The 15,146-nt window shown below is 34.9% G+C and overlaps 2 protein-coding genes across 2 annotated transcripts in view; both read right to left on the bottom strand.

Annotated features, from left to right (window-relative positions):
- The window catches only part of LOC118742656 (general transcriptional corepressor trfA-like), a gene marked incomplete at its 3' end in the record, with an annotated part of 95,758 nt that overhangs the window by 17,955 nt on the left and 62,657 nt on the right, over positions 1-15,146 (bottom strand).
- On the bottom strand, positions 72-3,995 carry LOC118742659 (luciferin sulfotransferase-like). Its single transcript, XM_036474895.1, has 4 exons — positions 3,796-3,995; positions 741-1,075; positions 541-673; positions 72-473 (listed from the first exon to the last, which is right to left on the bottom strand). The coding sequence occupies exons 2-4, from the start codon at positions 1,073-1,075 to the stop codon at positions 72-74; spliced, it is 870 nt and encodes a 289-aa protein (XP_036330788.1). The 5' UTR covers positions 3,796-3,995.

Genomic DNA, 15,146 nt, shown 5'->3' with positions numbered 1-15,146 from the left:
TGGAAGAACCGCAACTTTTTTCAGTGATGCACCCTAATCTACATACTTATTTGTTTTAAAACTTTACTCTTTTACCTAAATTCGTCCACCTCCCGCCCCGCAGCCGCTTTCAGACTTTCAAATTCCTTGACATGATTGCAAGCAGGATTATCCTTCATTTTATCAAAGGAGAGATGGTCAACCAGCTGCAATAGTTGTTCATCGCTTACTTCACGCTCCAAAAATTGGCACACATCTTTAATAACGCCAGCCAAGTCACGTTTCATGCGCTCATAACTGGTGAAGAAGATCTCCGATTGATTGCGCAGCTGCCAAAAGTCAAGCACATGCGGCCAAAAGGGATTGAAATTAACATAGCCATCAATGTAGGAATGCATGAAATCCTCCTTTGTGCCTTTGTAGCCGACCATGCCGCGCCAATGATGAAAATATGAGATGGCTGCATCTTTTGGATTGCGGAAGACGTAAATGATCTGGCATGCAAGTGGGGTGAATACAAATGTTTGTAATTTCTATTTCTTGCATTTTTTTCGCTATTACCTTTGGCTTCTTGGTCCACACTTGTTTCGGCAACAGCCAGGCGGGCAGGTGTGATTTTATTAAACGCGGTGAGTGCAACTGATTGGCAGCCTTAATTGTGTCATGCGGCACATTCGGTGCTACACCATTGAATCTGTTAGGGCAATAGGAATATTAGAAAATGTTGAGCCAGGGACTACTTCATTTTTTTATTTCCTTACTCCAAAAATGGCGAACGTATAGTAAGATCCTCTGATTTCGCCTTTTCAAAATCAAAATTGTTCAATATCAGCCAAGTCATCTCCTGTGCCCAAGTGGTGCCGCATTTCGTGCTAGTCACAATCCAGACATCATCTTCGCGCACTTCGAAATTATATACGCGATCCAAAACGGGCTGAAAGGTATCGGCTAACGAGCAATAGCGATTCTGCCAATCTCCTACGATATCAACGCTGGGCTTTGTAATTGCATAGATCGATGAATAGCCGCCGCTGATGGCTAGTTTTTCGATTTGTTCGAAAGGCACGCTTTCTGCGTAAAATGTGGCATTAGGCATCTGAAGTGAACAAGTAAAAAAGTTTCATTTTAATATGGAATAATATACATATGTACATATGTATATGATTTTCGCGAATTTTTCAAAATTTCGGTTGGGTTCCAATCGGAAAAATGTCTCGGCTACGTGGCAAACTCTTAAGAGGATCTTTTAAAAGTAGTGGTAGTATCGAGCCCTAACCGCCAAAAAGAGGTAAGCGACATTTATTTTTTTAATTTGTTTTTGTTTTTTTTTAATGCAGAAATGCATCTCTAGGAATATTTTTGCATCAATAATAAAATTTCGAAAAAATGTCGCATACATCTTATTGGCGGTTAGGGTCGGTATGTTTAATGGGTCGGTAAAATTCATTTCGTCATCGAGAAATGGCTTCACATTTTCACTACGATTGCGATTTTTAACCGACTTCCAAAAAAGGAGGAGGTTATCAGTTCGCTGGAATATTTTTTGTTATTTTTTATTTATTTTTATGTATGTTACCGCATAACTTTGGACCACGTCAACCGATTTCCATAATTCTTTTTGCATCGGAAAGCTACTGTCTCAGAGGTGGTCCCATACTAAGATCCGATCAGTGGATCATGAGATATATATATTTTTTATGAGAGTTGAAGTCGGTTTTTCTTTAGCTAAAAATTACTTGTAATATGGACAATTTGTGAACAGGATATTAATGAAAATAACGAAAATTGTTTAAAATATTGATGTAAGTAAGGCTTTTTCCAGTAAACCACCTTTCGTGTCACATACATTTTATGTTAAGAGACTTATATCCGGGTTACTTATGTTCATGTTTAGATGATTCCACTTCATCGTCCCGTACCCGCCGGCTGGTGTAAAGGCTTGAGGAGTTGTTGAGCGCTTCCACGTGAATTCTAATAGGAGAATTGCCTGTTTGACTAGATTGCCTCCAGCAAGGAGCGCTATGATTTATTTAAGCGTAAGAGTTCCCTGTTTCAGAAGAATCTCACCAACTACGTAGCCAACTAACATTTTCAAACTAAGATTTTCACTCATCGATCGATGGATGGATTAAAAGGCAATTTGTACAAAAGCAGACCACATGTGCCCTGAGGAGTTTCTCCACTCTCCCAACTCGTGCTCAAGAGCGCTAGTCTTACTAAAAGAGATAGAGATATTGTATATTTAGAATTCCTGAGGGGCCTTTCTTGGAAGTTCACTTGTTGCCGTATTATTCATTTATTGGCCGTAAGCCTTTACCCGCAGCATTACCTTCGAACGAAGGGAGACCACATGAATAAACAGCATCCAGAGAAGCGAACAAAGAATGCCTTACAGAGAAACTAATGTAGAATGTCTACATATTTAATTAAACTCAAAATTGTACTTCCTCCTTCACTTCATTGACTGACTGCAACTTCACTGTAAATTAAACAAAGCAAAACATGATTTTTATGCGATGGAATTTTCCACAGAAAGTAACGGTAGAAAAGAATTTTTGGGTATTCATTCTATTTTTCAGCTGACTACATTGAAGCATTCTACTTTGCATTCCCCGTAATGAATCAAAGCAGCGAAATTAATAAAATATTGTAGAACATTCTGCTATGCATTACCGGCGATGCCTAAAAGAAGCGAAAAGAACACGTTACCACTAAAAGCGATTACCGATATCTTGCTAGATCTGGTGCTACGCGATTTTCAAGCGCAAAAGTTACGAATACATTCAAACGTCCTATACGGATACACCTTTTATTCTGCTGTTGTTCTGCTAGTTTTTATCCAGTGTGAAATCGTGAGAATAGTTGTTCTGTCATTCTAGTGTGAAACAGCCCATTAGCAACACAGTTTAAAACAAAGTTTTCTCTAAAACTCATCGTTATATAAACATAAGCCTAAACAACAACCTCCTCTTCAAAGTCTCCAGTAGATCTCTGACGACAATGACCCAAAATAGTAGTAAGAGAACACCCCCTTGTGAATAGGGTACCTCTCAATAAAATCAATAAAGTGTTGCCAGGAGTATAGAGGCGCTGTTTCAGAACTTAATCATGCAATTGTCCGTAGGGCCTGGATCTTATCCCTGATCCGAGCAACAACTAAATTAGAAAAAGTTTTTTCTAACAGATAGCGGCCGCTCCTGGCAGCCATTCGGAGGCGGTGTTATAACCCTCAGGACGCCCACTGCACTTAGTATAAGCGCCAAAATAAATATTTTTACTATTATTAAATATTTATATATGTAGGATTTGCATATATTTTTTTGTAAAATATTAACAAGTATTTAAGGTTAAAAATTCGCAACATTTGATGCATCTGACATTGAATGATTACTTTAACAGCACAAATTATTTACCACTTAAATGGTATAACGTTTTTACCCTTGGATTTTCTATTGCAAATTTGTACATGTGTAAGGCATTAAACTCCAAAAAAGGCAGTCAAATTTAACACGTTTTCAAATTTTCTAGTGCAGCATTGGAGAATCGAATGTCTTGTGAATTAGATAAATGTATACAAATTACTTGGTAATGAAGAGTGTGTTCGTCCTTAACCCACCAAGGCTTACGTTGCTGATATTATGAACCAACCAGATGATAACTGCACAAAATCAACAAAAAAAAAAACTCTAACTTGATTGCATTCTACAAGTTGTATTTGTTATAGCTTTATTTTTAGTTGCGTAAAATGATAAATTATTATATGCACACAGCTCATGCGCGCATTGCATTAAAATTCATTCAAATGACAAGGCTTACTTTTACAAATTTCGATGCGTGCACTTATTTATACGCTAAATGTGTATTTGTCGAAGCTGTACAAAATACATATATGTACCGCAAATAATCAGCTTTTACGCGAAACTTTTGCGGCAGCAGTTTACTGCAAACAAACCGTACGCGACCACTGCAATTACGAACTGAATTCCAAGTTTTCAAACGCTATAAGACCAAGCAGTATGCTAAGAGGCAGCGAAAAAAAGTAAATAAACAAAAAATATATATAAAAAAAAAATTGTTCATAAATATTTACATACATACATACATATAAAGCAATCAAGAGCTGTGTTGCCACAAATTATTTTTATTTTTTATCAAAATCACAGGAAAAAGTTACCGAATTCAACAAAAATTACCAAACTTATTTTATGTGAAGAACTGTACAAACATATATATCGATGCCTTTCTGCATCAAAAAGAAAATTTTGCAAAAAAATGTCGCTTACGTTATTTTGGCAGTTAGGGCTCGATATGTCTGTACATATCGTTACCTTAATATAGAAAGGATATATTTCACGATTACCTGGTTTTTCTATAAAAGGAAACGCATACGGGTCACTTACTGCTGTGGAACCAGAACCAATATTGACCTATTTGACATGTAAGACCGAAGAGAAAAAGTTACTAAATTGAAAAATAAATTACCAAATTAGATAAATAAAGAAAAAATTACCAATTTTGGTTAAAAATTACCAAAGCGGCAACGCTGATGAAGAGCGTGAAATACTTAATCTCAAACACCGGCAATTATGCAGCCAAAGCTAATGTGGGAGGGTAAGGAACGCCGGCACCGACAGCAGCGATAACCAAGTACATACCAGTGATGAAATTGATGGTACAATTGTACTTTTTAGGTACATTTTGAATCTCAAAAGTACATTGGTACTACATCGACATTTTTGGTACAATTTTGTCAAAATACGGCACGGCGCCAAATTCTGTCGAAATAATATAAACCGTAGGAAGGACTAAATATTTTGCACAATATTTTTCTGAAACTTCGATTGCATTGAATTCAATTCTTTTTTGTAAAGATTTGTGTTACTTGCACTTCATAAACATACTTGAATGCTTTTGTTGCTTGCCTTGATATATTTGTATTGGAAACTTAGAGTACAACTTCACAAAATGATTTTCATGCGTCCAGAATTGTATTCTTAGGGTTTTGATGGCCCTTTTAAACTACCCTGCAGAAAATGGGACTAGTCTGTAGCTAACTATTAACTAAGTAGCAGTCGACTGTGGTAACTATTTGTTAACTATTTCCTTTGGCCGTTACTAACTACTTTTGAAGGGCGATGGCCGAAAAATAGTTAGAACTGGTTTCCTCTGAATTAGATGTCGACTAACTTATAGCTAACTACTTTTGGACATGAAATATCAATAAAAATTTTTCTTTTTTAATTTTTTATATTTTTATTTATTTACTTATTTTATTTAACATTACATATTGGCTTATTTGTTTAAATGTTCTTTTTAGGTGATCTCATAATTGAATTCGATCAGACATAACATCAAAATGGTAATATAAAATTTCGACCTTTCATTTATTTAACCTAAATACGAAAAAGAATCTGCGAAGTGCAGAAAAATAATGTATTGAAAGTAATTTTTGTATGAAGATATTTAAATAGCAACTTGTAAAGAAAACAAACTCACGATAACGTCTGCGTCATGCAGACATGTATGCATGCTTTTCAATTTTACAACTTACTTAAAGTTAGTTTTGTCGTAGCTAATTAAATATTAGTTATTTATCGAAATCCCACAAAAAAGCTAACTGGAAGTTGATTATTTTAATCAGTTGATGATTTTTTTATGAAGGGTAGTTATTCAAGGTCATCGATGATATTCAGCCTGACTGCATGCTTACCTATCACGCAATGACCAGTTAGAACTTCCACCAGGAGTGAGAAGTGTAACTTGCTTAGTCTCACGAGCTCCCTGGACCGCCCTCGGTCTACACGTGACCAGAAGGACGTAGCCTTAGCTGGCTACACGCCCATCTGTCCAAACGTAGACCGCAAGAGGTTAGGGGAGTACCCAGACCTTGAGCAATTTCTCAAGTGTTCCCTGTATTGTAGAGGTAATACACTAGAGAGCAAACAATCCGAAGCCTCCTGTATTGCGGCTACCTCTGCTTGGAAAACGCTACAGTGATCCGGAGGCCTGAATTTTTTTTGAATGAAAACAAAAATTTCATCAAATATTCGGATAGCTTGAAGGTTTCTGCAAACTTTCTGTTCGCATACTATACTGGATATTTTTCTCTTGTTAGAGAACAGATTTCACCATTTCACAGGAATTTTGTTGCTGGGTGAGTTTTACTGGAGATTTTAAACGAACGTACTTATAGAGAAATTTACCTAATTTAAAAACATATACATATGTTGGTACTTTTTCAACTGATTTGGTACATTATTTTTTGCCATTTGGTACAAAATTTAAAAACGCATTTATCATCCCTGGTACATACATATATATTTCTCTGCATAAATTTTAGAGTATCTATATAATTAAAGCAATATGAATCTAGCGCTCTCAATCAATTTTTTTTTGCGCTAATTGGTTACACATACATATGTACATTTATATTAACATATGTATAAGATTGCGTTTGCCCCTGTTTAATTGCGGTTTGAATTCTTAATAAATAAATTAAATAAAACTTTTTAATATACCACGGTTTTATAATTGGACTAAAAATTAGAAAAGAACATTTCTCAGTCCCATAGAAAATGTTTTGATAGCTTTTGATTTTGAAATTTTAGCAAACGAAGAACTTTCGTTTAAAAGATTGTGATTTTTGAGTAGTGCCTTTATTATCGGCTGAGATTTATATCTCTTAGAAATATGGTGGAAATAAAGGAAAATTGTGTTCTTCTTGTTTTTATTGGCACTGCAACCGTTGGACGCATTGGCCCGACACTAAAAATCCCTAGAACCCTATATTTCATCGTCGACCAGTTGCCGAATCGAAAAACCCAAGAGAAATGTTTGTCCAATTCAGCAGAATCCCTGTGTTTCAATGCATTTCACTATGTACATACATATGTATATACGATCCGGTGGATTCTCGGAGAGTGTAGGCTATTCAATTATCTACATAAAGTCCTTTACTACTGCAAAGCTAGAAGAGTCACCTGTGTCCCAAGGTTAGCTGCTACAGATTACTTTGTATTAAACTCTTTCCACCTATTTAACTTCACTGGCGGTCCGGGTAATCGATTGAGGAAATTGCTCGAAAGTGTAATGTCTCATCTAGAACCTCATTTAACCTATAAAGGCGTCCGAAAGTATTTCCCAATTCCGACGGAACTGAAAGTTCTGTCCAACGTCTCCCCAATAGCGATGCCAGATCGAAATAAAAAGAATCGATTTTTGAATCGATACGAATCGAAATAAAAATAATTGATGCAGGAAGAAATCGTCAAAAAATAAATCGATCCCCCAATTTAGATTCATTTATATTGTCAAATAACGTCTTTTACTTAATTTTTATAATGAAACGAAATAAAACATACACACATTTTCATAACGGTTTTAATATCCACATTTATTCAAAAGCTATCAAGTTGCTAACAACCCGTAAATACGTTTGGAAAAAACCAAAAATGTGAGATAAGTTTTTTCTATATTAAGACAACAATATGATGATTCAACAGAAACTTAATGAATTATTAAACCTGATTTCCACCAGGCATTGAAATGACAAAAATTTATGCAATTTAAAAAATGCCGCGTGATAATAAAAACAACTCACGGGTAGTGTTTAATGCACAAAATAGTCATTACAATTTTTGTCATTTAATGGCAAGTGGAAATTCAGGATTAGCCCTACTAAGAATAAATAATATAAAAAAACTTTTTAATATACAACGCTTTTATAAATGGACTAAAAAGTAGAAAATAATATTTCTCAGTCCCATAGAATTTGTTTTGATAACTTTTGATTTTGAAATTTTAGCAAAAGTCATTATAAACAATCTATGAAATTGAAAATGAAAAACGTGATTGACAATAGTCAAACTACATAACGTAGACCTAAAATTTCTACAGCGAAAGTAGAACTTTGAAATCGATTTTAAGCGGTCATTATTCATATACCCACATACATACATACATATATTACTTTTCATATCAATTCAAGTGTATTACATGCGCCCCACGCTTTTAATTTTCAATTTCATAGATTGTTTATAATGACTTTTGCTAAAATTTCAAAATCAAAAGTTATCAAAACAAATTCTATGGGACTGAGAAATATTATTTTCTACTTTTTAGTCCATTTATAAAAGCGTTGTATATTAAAAAGTTTTTTATATTATTTATTTTCTACTTTTTAGTCCTGTCTGAATAAAATTTTGCAATAGATATTAAAATAATTCAACGATATTAATATAAAGGTGCACACACATGCATTTACATATGTATGTACATACAAACGAGCACCAATTAATTTTATTTAAAGAAATGGCGTGTCGTCTATTTCCGCTGTAGCAAACGTAGTACATAGGGTGACATCTAGATGTCATCTACCTCGCCCTATTCACTACAGATGTCGCCCTATGCACTATGCTTTTTTATAGGTAATTTTCAAAGCAAAGCTTTATGGTGTCGGACACACAACATTGAAAGTTTCTGGATCCACAACATTGAAAGTTTCTGGACACACAACATTGCAAGTTGATAAAAGCGTTGTAATTGTAAAATGGTACAAACTTTTCGATTACAAAGAAAAAAAAAATTTCTTTTACTTCAAAATTAATTTTTTTAAGAAGTGTATTATAGTTATACAATGGAGCCTACGTACATAGATTTTTTTGCAATACTGGCATTTTTTAATATTTTTTTTTGTTTTCGCTAACTCTATATTTCACTTCTTAATTACCCTTTTTAGAAAAAATTTGCTACAAAATTTTCGTTTCGAATTTTCACCATGAAAATTGATAAATTTTTGAACAAAATTCCTGTAGAAATCATAGTTTTAGATTTTTTACCCCATTTTCTGTCCGCCTCCCAGCTAGTCGAAAATTATTGCCCAATATGTATGTATGTATGTAGTGGAAACACTGTGCGGCGCAACGCTCATATCCGCTCTTTGGTCGCTAACTTCCATCGGTGAGTGCGCCGGCCTATTATGTAATTATAGCTCCCAGGCTATTCTGTACATACAATTTTATCTGCCCACGCACAGTGGGAAATTTTGATAAAATTTTTAGCCATAATATATTATGCAATAATTTATTGTCTTTTAAATTTAAGAGTGCCGAATTATTAAACCTTATTCCCAACTAAGAGCTTGAAAGCCACAACTGGACATAATTTTTAGTCATTTAAAAACAAGACATAGGGCTGGTTTCTCCAACTCAACTTAATTTAGTTTAACCAGTTTTTTGGACTTAGTTATCAATATGATGAATAACAAGTAAGAAAGCCTAAGTTCGGGCAGAGCCGAACATTAAATACCCGGCGCACGTATTAAATATATGTTTTTCGCCTTACCGAAAGCTACGGCTATATGGTAAGCCGGGGCGTATCAATTTTGAGTAAATTAGAGTCCTTAGATTTCGAAATTTTGAAGTTTCAAGCAGTTCTGAAATTTACCGTTATATGAGAAGCGGCCGTTATTTTAGTCCGATTTCAATAATTTTCAACGGTTTGCTTATATGTGGCAAGCACAATAACCACACCGAGTTTGGTACAAATTGGTAGAACGGTTACTGAGATACATATATGTGATCATAAGTGGGCGGTGCCACGCCCATTTTCCAAAAATTTATCACAAACGTATTTCTTGGTAAAGAATTGTTGCAAGCATCAATTTTGAATAAATTAGCTTCAATATTTACTGATTTATCGAAGATTTTGTATTTCTCTAAATTACCGTTATATGGGATGTGGGCGTGGTTATCGTCCGATTTTAAAAATTTTAGGCGATTTTGTATGCTGTACGAAGGCCGACAACTGTGCCAAGTTTGGTAGAAATTGGTACAGCGGTTACCAAGATATACACATGTAACCATAAGTGGGCGTGGCTACGCCCATTTTCCAAAAATGTATAATATTATTATTTTTTGTCAAAAAATTATTGTAAATACCAATTTTGAGTGATTTATCTTCAGTAGTTACTAAAATATCGCAGTTTTCGTATTTCTGGAAATTACCGTTATATGGGAAGTGGGCGTGGTTACAGTCCGATTTCGCCCATTTTCAATAGCAACCTACCTTGGATTAAGGGAAACCTACATACCAAATTTCGTTGAGATATCTCAATTTTTGCTCGAGTTATCGTGTACACGGACAGACGGACAGACGGACAGACGGACGGACAGACAGACATGGCTTAATCGATTTCTTTTTTTATCCTGATCATTTATGTATACATTTGTCTATATCTATCTCGATTCGTTTTGGCTGTTACAAACAACCGTTATGTGAACAAAATTAATATACCCTTGTGCACAAGTGCGCTCGGGTATAAAAAGTAGGCTAACTTTTGACTTAAGTCCAAAAAATGGCGAAACTAAGTTAAGATGAGTTGGAGAAACCAACCCATAGATTTTGGTAATTTAGAGGCTGGAAGAAAGATAAATGCTGAAAACAATTTTTCGATAATTTAAAAGGTGTTTTTTTTGAAATCCAGAAAACTGGACACAAATTTTTGGCAGCATAAAAATTGGACAAAATTTTTTAAAAGTTTAAATTGGACATACATTTTTGGTAAAATTTATTGGACCATTAAAAGAGCTAAGCATAGAATTTTGGTGTCTTAAAAGTCGTCACCAGTTATTGGAAAGCTCCGCTGGCCATAAATTCTTGGTAATACTAAAACTTGACTAATGAGTTTTCTATGTCAACTTTTTTCAGTTCAATAGTCTTTGCCAAGGCGCATCAATACAAGGTGGTGTTGATTGAACAGCTGATTGGTTATTTGTGTCTCTACACTAGTACAGGAGAATGCCATCCAAGACGAAATGGCGCAACTTTAGGATGTCAACAAAACGGAATGACGAAAATTATCTCCTTATTCCCTTTCGTTTTGACATCCTGATGTACCAAAAAGCAATAACAAAATACACGTGACTTTTACTTATATGCAATTGCCACCACTTTGTATGGATGCGCCTTGGTCTTTGCCTGCCTCGATAGCAATCCAGATTCTTAATCCACTTTTCAAAGACATAGTATCAATTTCATATGTCCAGCGTTAAATAATGACCAACTTTTATATGGCTAAAATTTATGTCCAGTTTTTGAGTGCTAAAAAATTTAATATTACAAAAAAGGCCTAGTTTTTGAAGTATGTACATACCAACATTTTATGTTTTGTTTTTGCTGTTGCCATTACTATGTCTTCTCATAACTAACCCATAGTGCGGTGCCCTAACATTTACGCATATGTACATATGTACATACATATATATGAATGTATGTATGTATAAGCAAACATATGCCTTATTTCAATTGTCTGCTTTCTTTATTCTTCTTTCGCACTCTGCACATTTGTTAATCTTTTTTTGATCAATATTTTTAGGGCAATAAAAACGAAAGTTTCTCTCTCTTGGCTGCGGGTTTACAAAGCCGCGTAATGTTTTGATTTTTGTTTTTATTGATTTTGCTGTTGTTACGTATTTTTATGTGTTGTTTATCTTAAATGATATTTGAGAGAAATTTACATAATTATATGTACGTATACATAAGTAGTATTTATGTAAAAGTGTTTACTTGTTTGTATATACATATGAACTGCGTCCGGCAAGACTTTCTTTCTTTAGCGGAAGAGATGGGTGCGTGGCAAGTTATGTATGTATTCCATTTCTTGCGCATACTTACGCTGAACATACCATCGCTTTTAGATAACCGTATAAAGATACTTGAGGCTCAAAAGTCATCTGCTACCGATGTTGTTGTTACCGTAACAGCGGTGCTCTAATACCGATCGGTTGTGGTAACTTTATGTAGGGGCATTAGCTGTGCTTTGTTCAAGGTTAGAGTATTTACGACGGACCCTGATAGTAGTGCAATATAATGAGTGAAGGAGTGAAAATTTGGAAAGATTCTGCGATTTTGGCCGAGTCCAAAACAGCAGGCCAGTCGTTTCTCTCCTGTGTCAACTGACGTTAATTGGAAACACTAAGTGAGGCCAAGTCCTTCCACAACTGGTCTTTCCAACGCAGAGCTTTCCTCTGTTACCAGCATCGCGACCAATGTTTCAATGTCTCATACGAGGTTTGCATTTTCTTGATATGCGGTTTTGTACTTTAAACAACGATATATGTATGGCATGTGAATATGAATATTAAATTTCTTCTTGAGCGAAGCGTTTTCTCAATATCTAGAATTGAGAAAACGGCCCTCTATAAGACAGGTTTCCTTTTTGTTACTTATCACAAACTGAAAAATCATCGTCATCAGCACATGAGTCCCAAATTTTTATATGATCAGAATCAATATTAAAATCATGACAACATTTAGTTTCCAATATCACTCCCAGAAAAAAAATAAATATATTTCTCTCAAGACATAACTTGGTGATGGGCACCGCCTTGCCCGCGGGCAAAGCTCTTCCCAGCTTTCTAAACATTTTGTTAAGAACGCGTGCAGAGTAAAAGCTCTCTCTGCCCATCGCTGATTTAGTCCGAATAGATCTCCAGAGAAAAATATCCAGCAGCAACTTGCAGGAGAGTAACGAACGATTATCTCTCAATTTGGATAATATAACAAAAAGTAGGCGAACGCAAATTTAGCAGAAACTTGCAAATTTTTAGTACAGCTGACCGCAATTTTGTTCACATACAAAAGCATGCAACTGAAAACATGACAAGAATATACATACATATTTTTAATCCTCTAGAAGGCGCGCTCTGAGCAATTTGCTCACGCGATTTAAAAATTTTCCGATTTTTAATGTTTATTGTTACTTTCGGAATAAAAGCTCTGAGTACCTTTAAATCAGCGATGGACAGAGAGAGCTTTTACTCTGCAGGTGACTATACAAAATGTATAGAAAGCTTAAAAGAGCTTTGCCCGCGGGCAAGGCGGTGTCCTTCACCGATTTAAAAAAATCTTTTTTCTATGTGGCAACAAACATTCCAAGCAGTTACCGTGTGATTGGAGCTCCAAGTAAGTAGTGTAAAGTACCTTTGCGGCATTTTGCTCATTGCGCGCCTATCTACGTTAGTATTTCGACCTAATTTATTATTTATATTTGTACTGTTATTAGTATTGCTGGTATAAACACACAGATTATTTATAAATGCAATATTCAATATTTAACTCAAAGAAAGTTGTTTTTCAAATAAGTTGCTCTGGAGTTTATAACACCGCATATTTTACGTCGCAAAACCATTAAAACAAAGCCGAGTTCATTAAAGGAAACAGTGGCCCATATATTGTCAAACCAAGAAACCGTAGACCCCTTTGATTATAACGGAACTTGAGCATTGTGTCCAAGACGGAAAAATAGACGCACCAAAAGAAGCATGTCTATTCTGCAATAAATTATTTTGCACAGAGCATACAATTTGCTCCGATGACAACTTCAACAAGGATCTTGCCGAATACTAATACCTTCTGTATCCTAACTATTTATTATTTTCGTTATGCTATGCTAAAATGAATTAATTAAAGTTGAAAGTAAAATTTTTTTCAGCAGGAATTAGCAACTTCCCCTCCAAGTCAACTGTCACTTGGCGCTCTCAATTTCCCCCTTTTTGTAAGCTCTTTGTGTGCGCGAACGCAAAAACCTGATAAATTGTGATAATTTGCAATAATTATGAACTTGTCGAACATACTAATTATTTAGTTAAAGTTACCACATCTTGTGTTGAGAGAAATATTTTGAGCTGACTTTTTTCTGGGTGCAGCAAGTAAGCGATTCCTAAAATAAACTTCTGCAGCTATTTGACTGTCGCTGACCGACAACATAGATAAATGGTCTATTGATCTAATTGCTGTATGCGAGACATTGTAAAGAGTATTAATTAGTTCAGCTTCCTTACTTTAGTTCAGGAATTCTTGGCTGACGTCCTCTAGATAAAGAATCTGCTGCAGCGATATGTTTCAAACTCTTCTTTAACATTTTTTATTTCTTCCCTTTCTAACCTCTGCCTTTTTTGAAGTCGGTTAAAAATGTTTCGAGTTCTTGGCTAATTTTATGTAAATAAAGTGCAATTTATGAAACTCTAAAAACTGTATTTATTTATTTCATACTGTACATAAAACTTACATAAATGTATTTTAAAGAGCATATAACACCTCGTGAATAAAAAGTAAGCAATTGCTTTTTCTTAAAATTTCAGACCTTTTACTCGATTTATTCAAACAAATTTAAGTAAAAGGTCTGAAATTTTAAGAAAAAGCAATTGCTTATTTTTTATTCATAAGACCCATTGTCTGAAGCGAATTTTCAGTATTTCCTGGTCATATATCTCTAGAAGTATAAACATTTCCCAAAATATATTCCTGGTTGCGCCCCTGGGTAAGAGTATACATATGGCAAGTTCTGTTAAAAAGATTGCTGACATCAAGGGCAATAACTTTTAATGAGAGAACAGTACAAATACCTGAGTCCATAAGAATTGCTCTCAGTGTACATACTGCCCCTTCGGTTGTTCGAAAAAATTACGATCCATTCGTCCGTAGATGGAGATAACCGTGTCACTAAAATTTCATTCCCACTTGGTTGAGATTAAATGGCACTGAGTTGATAATGCTAAGATCGGATGAAATCATACAGCTACGCAACATCGTCATTAACCATGAGTTGATACACTCCCGGAAGTCAAGCTCATCTTAGAAATTGTGGATAGCTTCTATACGGATATTGTAAAATGAAATTGCTCCCTATAAGTACGGTACGTAAAAATTACACTTTTTTTTCCAAAAAGATTTGGGTTTATCGACATACAACTTGTATTATACAAGTATGGGTATATCGTAATTAAAATCATTTATTATTTAATTGTACAAGTTCCTCTTCTTGAATGGCGCGGTAACCGGATTTTAACCGATTACGAAAAATCAAACCAAATCCTTATCAGGGACTTTGCCATCCTTTGCTGCCAAAATGCATGTCGCTTCGAAAGCTTCGAAGCCCTGGCTTGTTTATTGTTCTCTTCAGTGGAACTGGAGACTCAGGGTACAACACGATCCTGCGGCACAACTTTCAATGTACTTTTGAGAACAATGAATTTTACCCAAAGTTTAAATTTTTCTGGGAAAATGTCTGTATATGTATTTGTTTCTTTTTTTCGATTAAAAAATTTTCCCCATTAATATTAGCAATCAATCGTGATTTATAGCTGATACAAAGATTACCGATTAAA

The sequence above is a fragment of the Rhagoletis pomonella genome, unplaced genomic scaffold (genome assembly GCF_013731165.1).
Source record: "Rhagoletis pomonella isolate Grant_MI unplaced genomic scaffold, Rhpom_1.0 Rhpom_scaffold_00007, whole genome shotgun sequence".
In the NCBI taxonomy this organism is placed as follows: domain Eukaryota; kingdom Metazoa; phylum Arthropoda; class Insecta; order Diptera; family Tephritidae; genus Rhagoletis; species Rhagoletis pomonella.
The sequence above is the reverse complement of the archived record's forward strand: the minus strand, read 5'-3'. Positions and strand labels throughout refer to the sequence as shown.

Coding starts and splice junctions, on each gene's coding strand:
- LOC118742659 (XM_036474895.1), bottom strand. CDS start 1,075: ATGCCTAATGCCACATTTTACGCAGAAAGCGTGCCTTTCGAACAAATC. Junction 674..740: donor ATACGTTCGCCATTTTTGGA/GTAAGGAAATAA, acceptor TTGCCCTAACAG/ATTCAATGGTGTAGCACCGA. Junction 474..540: donor TGTGGACCAAGAAGCCAAAG/GTAATAGCGAAA, acceptor CTTGCATGCCAG/ATCATTTACGTCTTCCGCAA.